A 14,850-nucleotide genomic window follows, 5' to 3' on the forward strand; every position below is an offset into this window, starting at 1 on the left:
GCTTATTAATGAGCATGCGTTGCTTGTTCAAGGGGAGAAGACATTTTTCATTTAGGCGGTAAAGGTAGCATGATAGACGTTAGGACACGAAGAAAAAGAAGTACAGCAAGAACACACGAGACTAAAAAGTCAAAGTAAGGATCAAGGATGGCTTCCTGGAGGATGAACAGCTACCCCAAAAGGGGGAAATGAGGAGAAATTATGCAGTGGGGTGGGAAGAAGAGCCTTCCAGGGAGTTGGCACAGTATATGAGAACAAAAGCTGGTACCTAGAGTTTTTTTTAGAAACTGGAAATTCAGTTGAGTTGAAATTTACTGTTTAGCTAGGAAAGTAACGAGAAATGGATGAGAATGAAGAGTTAACAGCAGCCAGATTTCAAAAGAGTTTTCGAAAACATTAAGGCATTTTTATTTCATCCTGAGGGCAATGGGCAGTCACTGAAAATTTCTGTAGAGAAGAATGACCAGATTTGCATTTTAGAAAAATCACCCTGGCTGCAACTTGAAGAACACACTGGAGGAAAGTTAAGCTGAGGCATTGCGTAACCAGGGAGATGACAGGTAGTCTGAACTAGGAGTGGCCCCTAGGACGAGAGGAAGTGGACAGATAACAGAGCCCCTTGGGTAGTATTCTTGGTAAGCAGTCCCGTGGTCATTTGAAAGAGGGATGAGGCCAAGAGCAAGACTACAACAACTTCCAAGACTCTCCACTGGCCAGTGGGACATTCCCTTCACGGATAAAAGAACACACGTGACAAGTGACAGACTGCGGGCCAGGAGCTGGCTCGGGTTGGAAGACAGCTTATAAATGTTGACCGCCTGTGTGACGGAAACGAAGGCTGTTGCCTCAAGTGTTTATCTTCTCAAGTAGCAAAGGTCACTGAGTTGCCCTTGCTATAATGAAACTTACTCTGTTGATTCTTATGCCCCCTACTTCTGTACTAGTGCAGATCTTTATATGCAGGAACACAAAAGTGTTTTAAGCCCTTACTTCCTTCTCTCCTTTACCTTCCAATTCTTGTGGGGAAGGGAACTTGAGGAAGACATAGAAAACTTAGCCACATAATAACACACCCAAGTTGTGCTGTGGGAGACGTCAGTGTAGCAAGGGAGATGCTGCCTGTGTAGTAGCTGCTTTGCTTAGGAAAAAAAAGGATCCTGAACCATAAGGATCTGATGGGTTAGAGCCAGCAGGATCCTCTAGGGAGGTTAGGGGATGACAGAAGGGTATTGAGAGGGAGGGATATAACAGAATGAAGCTCCTGAGGCCCCCAAGAGGTGGATGCTACAAATTGTTCAGAGACCGGATAGAAAAGGCACAGAAATATTTCACACCATCCTTACAACTCCATGATCAGCTAACTGAAGGATCTTCTGGTTATGGATTGTGCCTGCACACCCTCAAAGTGTTGGCGACATAGCTGAGAGGTCATGAGTATTACACTATCTAAAGTGGTTTTTCGGAGAAGGCAATGGCACCCCACTCCAGTACTCTTGCCTGGAAAATCCCATGGACGGAGGAGCCTGGTGGGCTGCAGTCCATGGGGTCGCTGAGAGTCGGATACGACTGAGCGACTTCACTTTCACTTTTCACTTTCATGCATTGGAGAAGGAAATGGCAACCCACTCCAGTGTTCTTGCCTGGAGAATCCCAGGGACGGGGGAGCCTGGTGGGCTGCCGTCTCTGGGGTCCCACAGAGTTGGACACGACTGAAGCGACTTAGCAGCAGCAGCAGCAAAGTGGTTTTTGGTAGGGCTACCAGCACAGATGTTTCACCCTGGCCTTCAAACATTTCTGCAAGTGACAAACTTCCCCCATAACCTTGCCCTTTTCTACATTCTCTCTGCTGCCTATAACTCCAGTTTATCCTTCAGACTCCTCCAGGAAGGTCCCTACCTCAAAGAAGTCTTTGTAGAAACTCCCTCCCGCGCCTCCCCATGGAATGATGAGCCTCCTCAGCTTAGACTCTCAGCATGCTGTGCTTGTTATTTCTTTGTACTTATTGCAGATTGTTACCATGTATTTATTTCTGTGATCACTTCTTTAATATTCCTAGGAAGTCCTAAGAATAGGGGGCTTCCCAGGTGGCTCGGTGGTAAAAATCCACTTGCTAACCCAGGAGATGAAGGTTCGATCCCTGGGTCAGGAAGATCCCCTAGAGAAGGAAATGTAACCCACTCCAGTATTCTTGCCTGGGAAATCCCATGACAGAGGATCCTGGCAGGTTACAGTCCATGGGGTCACAAAGAGTCGCACACGACTTAGAGACCAACAATAATCCCAGGAAGGCAGGACAGGGACAATCTGGTTTGCTCATCACAGGTCATAGCACCTGGCCAAGCATGTGACAAAATCACTCTCCTTGGAGGTCAACAATCATTGGCCAGGTGCATTTTTTCTTGGGCAGCTTTGATACTAGTAGCTGGTGTCCACAATAATTGTTAAACCTCAGATTAGTTAAACCCCAGTTGGAACGTTTTAAGGACTCATTAAATTGTAGTAATCATTTTGCCCACCAGAGGTCCCTTTCTCCCCATCACTGGGGCCAAAGAGCTTGAACTCCTGTGTATCTTCATAGTTTTCACAGCCATGCTGCTCATTGAAGACTGTGATATACCATCACCTCTGCATCGCCCAGGGGCTTGTCGGTAATGCAGAATCTCACGCCCCACCCACGGCCACTGGAGGAGTCAGAATCTGCATTTTAACAAGATTCTCAGGTGATCTTTGTAGACATGAAATACTGAGAAGTACGTACAGTTCTACAGAACATTCATAATCTGAAAAGCTTGGAAGACATAACCCCATCTAAATGGCCTTTCCACCAGACTTAAAGAAGGAAAGAGGTTTAGAATCTGCTTTTATTATGAATATAAAATATACATACAACATAATACACATTTACACATTTACAATTTGCAGTTAGTTTCACTTTTTTGAGCACGTTTGGTTCTGCACGGCACAGTGGCCCATGTTCCTTCCACTTACACTCAAGACATTCTCTTCACCTTGGTACATACTTGGGAAGAAATACCAGGCCCAGGCGTCAAATAGCCAGCTTTACTGTCTTCCCAGAATCACGTTCATTCTGTTTCCCCTTCTGCTGCTACAGGCTTTCCATGGCCTCAAACTTCAGCATTAAAAATGCAGGAGGAAAGAGGGCTGCAGTAATCCCCTTCGTCTTTCAAAATCACCTTGAAACATCTCACCTGAGCGAGGTGATACATCATAGGCATTGCTGGTTAACATAGTCTAAGAACTACCTACGGGGAGGCTCTGATGTGTCACATACAAACTAAGCTTGTTCACCAAATGAATGATCACAAAGGATCTGAGTATCGGTGGTATCGCAGTAAATAAATAAATAAGTTAACTGGAATAAATACAAATAAATAGAGTGAGTTTCACTAAGGAAAACGTCAATGCCTACGTCCCTGTGCTCCAAACCTCATTAGGTGCCACTTTACAACAGGCTGATAAACAGAAGCTGGATTTCTCTACGAGTCGCTCTTTGGGGCAACGCCTTCCATGTGCTGGTACAGAGCAGCCAATGGAATCGTTTGTCATCGCTTTTCTCAGAATGCTGCTATGCGAGACGCTTTGTAGGAGTTCTCTTTGAGGCTGTCAAATATTGCTTTGGTTCCGTTCTGCCAGTGTAGCACCAGATCCATCGGAGTCTTCCCAGCCTAATCGAAACAGAGGAGGGAATTTGACTTCCAGGTTGAAGGCATCTATAAGTTCTTCTCCTCTGTGTGTGTATTTGATGAGGTAATGGATAGGTGTATGTTACTGAGGTGTTTTATGTTTCCCACTATGATCTGCAGTTTATTTTCAAACCAGGCCTTTACTGTTTCTCACAGGAATGCTTCCGGCATTTCAAATTAGCAGATCAGCAGTGTTTGGTTTATTTGCCCCCCTGTGGGACTATCCCAGGTGTTGGTAAAAATCCCGAGTCCCTTGACACTAAATAGCAAGCCTAAGCCAACTCACTGAAATTCAAAAGATGCCTCTGTACTTATACAGTATACTGCAGAATGGGCATGGAGAGGTAGCAGTATCCACCTGGTCAAAAACCAGTTCCTATCAGTTTGGAAAATGATTCCTGACTGATAAAAACTGGTGGGATATGAGCTGCTGCAACACCTTGGCTTAATTACACAGGTACCACTCCAGGGAGTAGATTTTTCACAGCTGCTCAGAAGTTACGCTGGGCTCTCCCAGGAAATTTATTTTTCTTGGAGATAATATCAATGATTTTTGAGACCAAGTTTTTTTTTACTTTATGTCTCAAGATATTTACAAAAATTAAAATTATGTCACCTCTCAATTCTTGCCTCTCAATTTGAGAAGTCCTAAAATTTTCCATCTCTATTCAGAAGTCTCTCTTTATCCCAGAGATTGCAAACTGGCAGCTTTGAGATGCAAATAAGTCTAGAGACCTGTGTTGGCCCAAACAGCTTAGAGTTTTAAAAAACTGGAATTAATTGGCAACAGTTGGAAATTAAGAGATTTCCCAATTGAATCTGTGATCTCTCTGAAAAAAACTGGAAGGCTTGGCAGCACGATATCCATGGTTTCATGAAGCAAGAAGGGACTGGATTAGGGAAGGACCACTACCTTATGTGCACAGAGCCTGCAGCCACCATAAAGTCATTTATGTGATCTGCCTGGGCCCTAGGCGGATTTGAGTTAACGTCCCTGCAACCTTAATTTTGGACCTTCTCACCCTGTAGCATGTGCCCTGGGGAACACTTAGCAGCAGATGTGAAGACAGTTTGGGACAATGATACAATAATGATACAGTAATGTATTGTTTACAACTCCCTTCAAGATGGTGTCCAGTAACATCCTTTTTTGGAAATATCCATCCATTGGGTCAATGACATTTATAGTTCTAGAACCTTTATGCTGGGGTCTTACTGAAAATACAGAGCTCTAAGGCCTATTTGTATATTTAGGGCTATTTTTCCATGAATTCCTTAAACTCCTTTGTATTGAAATTTATCTCATGATTCCCTGGCGACTTACACAGTCTCTCCAAATCTATATGCTTTTGATCTCTGCCTGAAAAAAAATTATATTTTCTGCAGCTTTAGGGGTTTTGTTGAATCTACTCTTTCTGATGGTTTAAATTATTTGATAAGATCAATCCCATATCAAGGATGAGGGGACCCTACTGTTAACACTTTCCCAACCCAAGCAGTCTCTATCTGCATTTATTTTGTTCCTGTCACCAAGACAGTTTTATTTTCCTTTTTGGAATGATGAAGTATTCCTCTCAGTCTTATAGTAACACAGTAAGAGGAGGAAATGATTCACAGTAAAAGATGACTGGGTTTTTTTTTTTTCCCCTTTCTTTGTAAAGTGATTCTCCAAAAGCCTCTTTCAAATTACTTCTTCAGTACTTTACACTCATTCCTCCCAGTGGTATTTTTAAAGCTTGTATTAGATGATGCTTGACTAGGAATTGGGACCATGAGGAAAATCTGGTTACATTCCCTGGCTTACAGATGAAGCTAAATTAACATGTACTTGTAAAAGGGATTTATACAAGCATTTTCTGGGCCTAAATATAAGAAACTATTTTGAGGGATGTGCAGCTAAACCAAAGAGGAGAATGAATAGAAATTAGCTCAAAAATAAAGGCAAATGCATGGCTACCTCTGTAAGAAAGTGGTAGCATTCATGCCATTTTAAGAGGGGAAGGACTATTCACAATTACTCGGATTCAGTGTTGAATCATTTGAATTCCTTGACCCTTGGCTGCACTGACCACTGTGGAATTTTCAAGAGCTTCAGGAATGGTGGGTGTCTTTATTCCTGACTATTCCGGCCTAACTCAGCCAGGCCAAGGCAGACACTGCTTGTGTCTGTGAAGGTGGGTGGTTTGACCATCTTTTATTTTCCATACCAAATTCTAAAAGAATTCCTAAATGCTGTGTTAGGCATTGAGGGCAAAGGAGGCACTATGGCTTCCCCATCTCTGACTAGATGACCTGAGTCCTTGCCAAGGTCAGCAATATCCTTATGGGAAGGAACAGGGCATTTAAATCATCAAAAGACCCCCGAAATGCTACCTTTGTAAGGCTATTTTCAAGTATGTGAGCCATACTTCTGTTCATTAGAAAGCCGGCAAACAAGGCCCCTTGCCTGAGTACTTACACAGTTCTTAACGTTGAGGTCGGCACCATACGTGATCAGGAGTCGGATCATCTTGTACCGATTCAGCCTCACGGCATCATGCAAGGGAGTATCTCCCTCCTAGAGAACAGAGTGAATAGGCTAAAGGTGGGCCTGAGGCCAGGAAGTGGGTCCCGAAAAGGTGCCCAGCAGGGGTAGTGATCCCAAATAAATGAGTGAAGGTTTTAGGAGGCCAAACTCTGCCGGCCTACTCACCCGGTCTTTGGCATTGAGGTCTGCCTCGCAGGCGATGAGATGCTCTGCGCACTCGTAGTGGCCGGTCCTCACCGCGACATGCAGCGCGGTGCTGAGCAACTACGAAATCGAAAAGCCCGTTGGGTCCCTGGGCGTGAGGACAAAGGCTGTCCCAGACCCCAACACATGTGTGAAGGGGAGGAGGGGAACGGGAGTAGGAGAAATACCTTATCCCGCGCACTGATTTTGGCGCCTTTGTTCAGCAACAGTTTTAAGACATCCAGGCTTCCTCCGCGGCTTGCCCAGTGGATTGCTGTGGATTCAAGCTGTACGAGGGAGGTGAAAGGACATGACTCAGTGGAAGAAGAACCTGGTCAGAGGAATTAGTTCTTGGTTTCTAAGACCATGGAATACCACGTTTGCTAGGGCATCTGTGATGGCACTGGGCTGTCCTGGTCTAGGTTGCCAGTTCTAACTATTGTAGTTCAAATCTCTTGCCAAATGTTTCGGCAAAAATGTGCGAATGTGTATGCTCTCCTGTGTATGTATCTGTGTGCATGTTTGCATCATTAGGAGGTTCTCAAGAAACCTAATCTTTTTGAGAGAGGATAAGAACTAAAATGTACCGAGAATTTCGTGGTGCCCACATGGTGCCACATACTTCAGACGCATGGACGCTCCCAGCAACATTGTGAAGTGGGCGTTCCTGTGCTCATTTTGCAAATGAGAAAAAGGAGGCGCCAAACTATTCAAATTTTTTGCCCAAGGAAACACAGCTAGTAAGTGGCAGAAGAGTTATTCCAACCCACAGTGTGCCTGGAACGTTAAACCACTTTTGCCAGATAAACTCAAAAGTTCTAGACAAATGTACGGATTTTAAAATTCTGGCAGAAAAGAAGTAGTCCCTTCCAAAAGATACTCATCTGGATCTGACACCTCTTCCTGTGTCCCTGTTGTCCTTTCCTCGTCTCTTCCTGGTTCTCTGCTAGCACACTGTCATCTGCCTCCACCGTCCTCATTTGTAGTTACTGCACTTAATCATACTAGAAAATTTGGTATATCCTTGGCCCTCCAAATATCATGCTCATGAATTTTTGTGTCTTTCCACGCAAACTTTATATTTTGTTTACTTGTTTTTCTGTGTGTCTATCTTCTGGGTTCAGTTTTAGCCAAATCCTTTGGACTTTTCCAGTCCCTTTTCCACTCTGCTTAAAAAGTCAAATTGAGCTATATTTAAATAAATAGAGCATTTTTTCCCCCAGCCTCAATCTTCATTTCATAGGATATGCTATATACTGGTCTGCATAGAAATCACAGTGGTTGAATTACTGAAATCTGAATAGCAGCCACTTCCCATAGATGCAATTCATTTTGTGTGCAGTCTAGCCCCAAATCTCACTGACAGCAATCAGCATCTATCAAATAAGGTGTGCAGCCAGAGAATTCTGAGATGTTGCTGGCAGCCAAAGGTCAGGAGCAGGTGGCCACGTATGATGGAAGGATGGGGATGCTGAAAGGCAAGTATTGACTGTATTACTTCTCAGTAAGGCTACTGACTTGATAACGACCTGAGTCTTTGATGAGGATATTGAATTCTGTCCAACAGCTCTCACTTCCTTCTTTTCCCTGAAATACTCCTCTCCTTTTCAGTATATATGGAAAATACTTTTCACGTGACCTAGTCCATCTCCCAACTTCCCTTTGTATGGAGAAATAAGCTTCTGCCTAGTTCTCTCAGATCAATCTTCAATACAATTGGCCCCATTTTTCATGGTAGGTTTTCTCAAGCTTCACATAGTCTACTTACTTTGGCTCATTTCCAAACAAAGAGATATATTTACCATATCACGGAATTCAATCTGGGCTCCAGCTTCTATTAACTTCTCCACGATTGCCAAATGTCCTTCCAAGCATGCTCTGTGAAGAGCTGTCCGTTTATACTGTCAGAGATTTTAAAAAGAGTGAGAGAGAACAATGCATATAAAAATGAGTATAAATCCTTTCTAAGAAATAGGAAGCTAGGGATTCTGCTGACCTAGCTGATAGAAACTTGAGTTCTTTTTTATGAGTTAGAAATGTCAAATTTACTAAAATTATCGACTGGAACCATTATTCTGCAACTGAGATTTGCGTCTCCTGCAATACACGTTTCTAAGTGATTAGAGGTCTTCATCGAGGCGCATGGACTTAAAGATTCAAAACTACCCAAGTGCTGACACTTCCCTTTCTTGTGTTTTGTGCCCTCATGATTTCTGTAGTATCTGCCATGTAGTTCAGGCCATTTCCTTCCTTTGGGATTGCTGTTAGGTTGAATATCAACAAGTATTCATTTTTAAGATAACGGAAGACATTTTTCTTTCAGCTTCAGAAATGATTCCCCATTCCAGTTCATAGAGGAAAGGAGTCAAAAAAGGATTAGTGATGTCTGATAAATTGGCTTCAAATAATGGATTAATGGGCTTCCCAGGTGGCTTCCCTGGTGGCTCAGAGGGTAAAGAATCCGCCTGCAATGCAAGAGACCCGAGGCTTGATCTCTGCGCCGAGAAGATCCGCTGGAGAAGGGAATGGAAACCCACTCCAGTATTGTTGTCTGGAGAATGCCATGGACAGAGGAACTGGCGGGCTACAGTCCATGGGGTCACAAAGAGTCAGACACAGCTGAGCAACTAACACTTTCACTTCAGGTGGCTCAGTGATAAAGAATCTGCCTGCCAATGCAGGAAACACAGGAGGCAGCAGATACCATCTCTGCGTCAGGAAGGTCCCCTGGAGAAGAAAATGGCAACCCACTCCAGTATTCTTGCCTGAAAAATCCCATGAACAGAGGAGCCTGCAGACTGCAGTCTGTGCAGTCGCAGAGTCGGAGACTACTGAGCTCACACGCAAATGGATTAATAGGCTATTTGTGCTGGAACACTATTAGGCATTATTTCACTCCAATGCCCTCTCTTTTTAGATAAGGAAACTGAGGTCCAGAAAATGCAGATTGGCTGCCAAGAATCAAATAAGTGAGTACTGATAGAACTGACACTTGAACTCCGGGCTAGAGATTCCCTGTGTAGAGCTGATATATTTGGGTCCAGTCAAAGCTAATGCTAACAATATATTTCTCCAGTCATGAGTGGTTGGTCCTGCCATACTAAAAGTCTATCCCAAAGATCTCAAAATTAAAGGCAAACTGAAAAAGCAGTGGGAAGAAAATGAGAGTGCAAAAAAATAATGCAATCCATAGCACTGATCCAGCATTTTCTTTTTCTGGCCCACTGCACTCCCCTGTTATGCTACTGGCATATGTGGCAACAGCTGGGGCGACGGTTTCAGGTGGATTGATTTCTGGCACCAAACTAGCAAGGCTGCAGTAAAGCATAAGAAACACAAAATTAACAAGCTGGATTTTGCAGTGCTTTGTATAAGCCTTACCTCATCACAGACATCTGGATTGTTCTTGTCTGACAAGAATTTTTCTATTACTGGCAGTTTATTCTCCAGGGCAGCTTTCAGAAACGTAGGCACATCCACAGGTTCTGTCTAAAGTTTAAAAGAAAACAATGTGAGAGTTACCATGGGCTTTCCGACATTCAGTCAAACCCTCCACAGATAGTTATTTGCTTGTAGCCTAATGCCGAGGTTTTCCCTGGTGGCTCAAACAATAAAGAATCTGCATGCTATACAAGAGACCCAGGTTCAATATCTGGGTTGGGAAGATTCCCCTGAAGAAGGAAATGGCAACCCACTCCAGTATTCTTGCCCAGAGAATTCCATGAACAAAGGAGCCTGACAGGCAAAGTCCACGGGGTTGCAGAGTCAGACAGGACTGAGCGACCAACTCCCACCCCCACAACATACGGAAACCCAGCAGTGCTTACCACAATTTCAGGTTCAGGTTCCTTCACAACTGGAACTTTTGTTTTCTTGTATTTTTTCCTTTTCTTCAGTTGAATGATTATTTCAAGATCTTCTAAATTTTCCAGTTTTGATCTTTGTTCTAGTTTTTTCTTCTTGAGCTAAAAAAGAAATGCATGTTTCAAAATATGGTGAGTTCTACTGACAAGCATTCTGGTTGTGTCAAAACAAAATCTGCAAGGTCTGAGCTCAGTATGTGAACAGTTTGAGCAAAAAGATAAAAAAAAATATTTATAATAAATCTTTGACTTGGATTTAGTGATTTCTTATTCAAGTATTTAGGGGTCAAATTTTTCAGCTAATTGCCTTTATCTTCACTTCCCTTGCTTGTAGCACCAGCTTCTTCCTGAAGATAGAATCTAGTTTCTAAGTAATGATTTTGTAATTATTTCCATAAACAGACCCCAGATTTCTGTAGAATTTTTTTATCATGCTCATGAATTTTTTTAATTGAAAAGACTTTACTAATAAGTTTCAAACTCTTAAAATTTCTATGCCAGTGTCTTTTAGGTAGCTCACTGAGCAGTGCTCATGAAACAGACTGTCTGGGGACTACATCTGTGGTTAGTAAGTAATGAAAATTCACCCAGCAACACATTTTCTCAACACGAAAAGTTGCTACAGTCAAACAATGATCCATGAACCACAAACCACATTACTGAGGAAAAAAAAGGCTCCCTTCCTTGGGATTAATTAGACTATATAAGACATCAGAAATTCACTGGACAGTTTTCTCTTTCCAAATCTTTCAGTCAAAACAGTCAAAAACCATTCGGTGATTGATTTGGAATCCAGAGGTCATAGTCTTGCCAAAGAATTATTTTCTACAACCTGTTCCATAGAAGTTGCTTCTTTGTAAGTTAGAAATTGATAAAGAAATACCTTTGGGATGGTTGCATTTATTTGGTTTCTCTCTTTTCTCCTTGCTATCTGGCACCTGTGTCCTCTACGCCCTCCCCAACCTCCCACTAGTGAACCTCCCAGAAGGCCCTTACCTCTGCCTCTCGCTGTTTCTCAGTTTTCCACTGTTGCTCCCCCAGGCTGACAAAGTGGACCGGAAGTGTTTTCAGGTCTTCTTGCTTCTCTAAAGTGACAGCAGCTTCATATTCTCCATCTCTGAAGTCCTCAGGAAGGAACTCCCCAGCATCCCCACTGCCTTTCTTCTTCCCTGTAACCTACAAGGGAAGAAGGTGGCCGGGTCAGAATAACAGAGTCCGTCCTGGGGTCCTTCTCCATAAAGGATGCTGCAGGAGGTCCCTGGGCCCTTCCTCCCTGCTGACAGTTGCTTCAGAGCAATGCACTCTCAGAGCTCAGGCTGTGATGCGCTGCCCCAGTGTTCCAGGAATACCTTTAGATACTTGTTCTCTTCTATTGGTTAAATCAAGGTTTAGGTTAGGTTGATGTGTTTAAATCTGCTTTTAATCCACTTAATCACATTTCTCCTAAGAAAATCCCAACCTCTTCCCCCCATCCCCACTGATGATTTTAAAATTCTTTCATTTTTCAGTACTTTTGATGATCCCTTGCCTTCCTGTGGTTTCCAGATATATATTGTTGCAATAGAACTTCTCCCCTAAGGCATTTTGATTACTGTACATGATTCCACACTTTAGTGATAAAACCAAAGGAGAAGATAATAAATAGGGAATATGTAGAGAATTCATTACTGCCAGCTCCTTTTTTTCTAATTTTACTTATTCCATCACATAAATCAACCATTTTCCACATATGACATTTTTCAGAATACCTGTGCATTATGCCTGAAAGAAAAGAGCATTTCAATTTTCAAATAAAAGTCAAGGCTGCACCATTTTTCACTGCATAAAAATAATGTGCTTTACATACCAGCTCTTCTACCTTCAGAACCATCATGTTGACCCGAAGTTCGTCAGTCTGTTTTCCTCCTGAGGAATGAACCCTTGAGTTGCCCTGGGGAGCCCATCTGCTCCAGTGAGCTTATATAGCTAGAGCTGGGTGAGATAATCTTCCAACCTGGGAACCCAAGTAACACCCCTGCCCCCCCTCCCTCCTGGGGCCAACTCAGAGGCAGGTGAATTTTTCATTTCAGACTCAGTGTCTGGGAAGCAGGGGAGGGAGGGGATGACAAGTAACCCCACTGAATATGTGAATCAGGAAGAAATGTGAGAGGGCCATTCCTTTGGCAGTGACCACACCGCTCAGCAATGCAAGTCATCCTATTTATCGGGGAGCCAGAGGACAGCTGTCTGTTGACATTGCGCCACACCGCTGCTCCTTTTCCTTCTTTGTCAGCTTTCATATGACTAACCCTATCAAGAAAATGTAAATGCCCTGCGTATCACACCGCCAGTAATATCTTTCTGATAACCAGACTTATCAACACGTCACTTGGGGGAAGTGTTGCTTTAGGACATCCTATTCCCGTGGGTAAACAGCCCGAGAGGAAAGGACTCAGGTCCTAATGGCCCTTGTCTATATCTGTTTGGAATCCTCTGGAGTGATGTCGAGGGCTAAAAAGGCCCCATGACAGGCCACCTTACCATCATTATAAGAAATTGAAAGCATTCAGTAATACAGTTTTATTTCACGGTGTCACAGGCCATAATTAGCACATGACATGCTTACTGTCTTCTAAAACAGCATACTTACTGGAACACTTTTTATTCAAAAAAGTTTCAAAATGTCCTGAGATAGATTATATGAGGCCGATTGTTAGTAACAGTATGACCTTGATCAGGTCATTGAGCCACAGTTCTCAGTTGCTGTGGAGAAAAGACACCTGCCGGAGCTGGTGAAAACTGCAGATCCCTGGGCCCCACTCTGGGGCGTTCTGTGTCAATTTATGGCTGAGTCCTAGGAGTCTGTGTTTTTCAAAGCACTCGAGTAATTCTGATGAAGGTTTGAGACAGGTTGCCAGAGGAACAAAGAGCTTTGTTTGGGTTGGAGTGAAAAAAGACCTCTGATCCTGGTTTCTCATCTCTGAAGTGTTAAATTATGTAAAAATGTTTACTGTCTCTTTACAGTCCAAGGAGAAACTAGAATTACTATCTCCAAAGCCATTTTAAAATGTTTTTTTATTTTTTTTTTCAGTAAAAGAAAGGAGGGGAGAGTGAGAGAAAGAGAGTGTGAATGGAGAAGTGTGTTCATTAGATGTTCTGTTGACCTTCTGTGTCCATCACTCCCTCAAATGCACCCCACTCAGCACACATGGCTGCCAATCTCTTCTTTCCCCTGATCAGCCTGGGGGTGGTTTTGCTGAAATTTTCAGAATGACACACTGACACCCCCCACCTGCCCCCCGACCAAAGTGCTGACAAAGAGGGATCCTCCCAATTACCCGGGTATCTGTTCTAGTCTCCTAATGTTCTATCCTAAAAGGGGTTTTACGAAAATGAAATTTCCTGGTGTTTTCTTTGAGGTGGAGACAGCGATGACCATTTTCACTGGTTTCTTTAAATAAGAAGTAGCCATTAAACTTTTCCTACCGTTTCTTATCTTAGTCTCTTTGTTCCAGGCCTGACCCAAACTGCGGGGAGCCTTAGGAGATCTCCTTGAGGGAAGGGTCACCAGTTGTTGAAGCGTCTTGGATATTGAATCCCAGAGCTGGTAATGCCCTCAAAGTTCAAGCAAGGCCAGTGCTTTCATTCTACAGAGAGGGCACGGAGGCGCAGAAACGTGACAAGTCACTGGCTGCAGACGCACAGCTGGTTGCTGGATGCTAGGTTGAAGAGTTTGGATTCCGTCCATCAGAAGCAGAGAATCATTGAGGTCAGAGCACATTTTCAGAGTAGTTCAAACCTAGACCCACTCAGGGCCCAACCAAGACCTATTAAAAGGTCCTTCCATGTTCAGGACACCTCAAAAAAAAAAAAAAAAAAAGCAAGTCAAAGTGGGTGGGATGGTACACCAAGCCTATTTCTTCCTCTGGTCATTTAATTATCCCCTCAAACCTGGCTGGTTTTACGCAGAAGAGTCCAATAGGTCTACAGAAAACTGCAGAGGATGACGCTTGAGGAAGGCTTGATGGGATGGGCAGAACTTAGAGAAAGGAGCCTGCTGGCCAGATCCCTGGGTATCATCAGGTGAGTAAATTCTACCTGCCTCTCCACTCGCCGCTTCCAGTATTGATCCCATTGGTCATTGTAAAACATGAGAAGATTTTGCTTTTCAAAAGAGCTTCTAGATACACATAGCTCCCTAACAACAGATCAGATGAAACTGTATTTTCAAATCATTCCTATTCATCAAAATTGAGAACCAAACTTCGCAACTGGAGGAGAGTTTTCTGTGACTTGCTTTTAAGGAGCTTCCTTTCCATGAAAGTTCCCATAGTGGAGTAAGTTCTGAAATTTGTACATTTGACTTGATCACAACCTCAAACTAAGCATAACCTTTCCTTATCAAGACGAATTAAGACAAATTGGTTCTAGAATGATTTAGCAACCCAGTGTCAAATAGAATGAGCAAGGAAATGGTCCCTGAGACTGGCCAGAGTCATCTTAAGAGCTTTTTCTCCTTCCTCTCAGGATTTGTGCATTTCAATGCGACCAGGATTATAATCCTATTTACAGGTAAGGAAAGTGAGGGGCAGAG

General features: G+C 43.2%; 1 protein-coding gene across 1 annotated transcript; it reads right to left on the reverse strand.

Annotated features, from left to right (window-relative positions):
* Positions 1 to 2,843: 2,843 nt before the first annotated feature.
* On the reverse strand, positions 2,844 to 12,230 carry ANKRD1 (ankyrin repeat domain 1). The gene is made up of 9 exons (XM_061402775.1): positions 12,124 to 12,230; positions 11,274 to 11,453; positions 10,242 to 10,379; positions 9,796 to 9,903; positions 8,217 to 8,315; positions 6,603 to 6,701; positions 6,397 to 6,495; positions 6,163 to 6,261; positions 2,844 to 3,686 (listed from the first exon to the last, which is right to left on the reverse strand). Exons 1-9 carry the CDS (start codon positions 12,148 to 12,150, stop codon positions 3,576 to 3,578), a joined length of 960 nt encoding a protein of 319 aa, XP_061258759.1. The 5' UTR covers positions 12,151 to 12,230; the 3' UTR covers positions 2,844 to 3,575.
* Positions 12,231 to 14,850: the final 2,620 nt, after the last annotated feature.

This window comes from Bos javanicus, chromosome 26 (genome assembly GCF_032452875.1).
Source record: "Bos javanicus breed banteng chromosome 26, ARS-OSU_banteng_1.0, whole genome shotgun sequence".
NCBI lineage: Eukaryota > Metazoa > Chordata > Mammalia > Artiodactyla > Bovidae > Bos > Bos javanicus.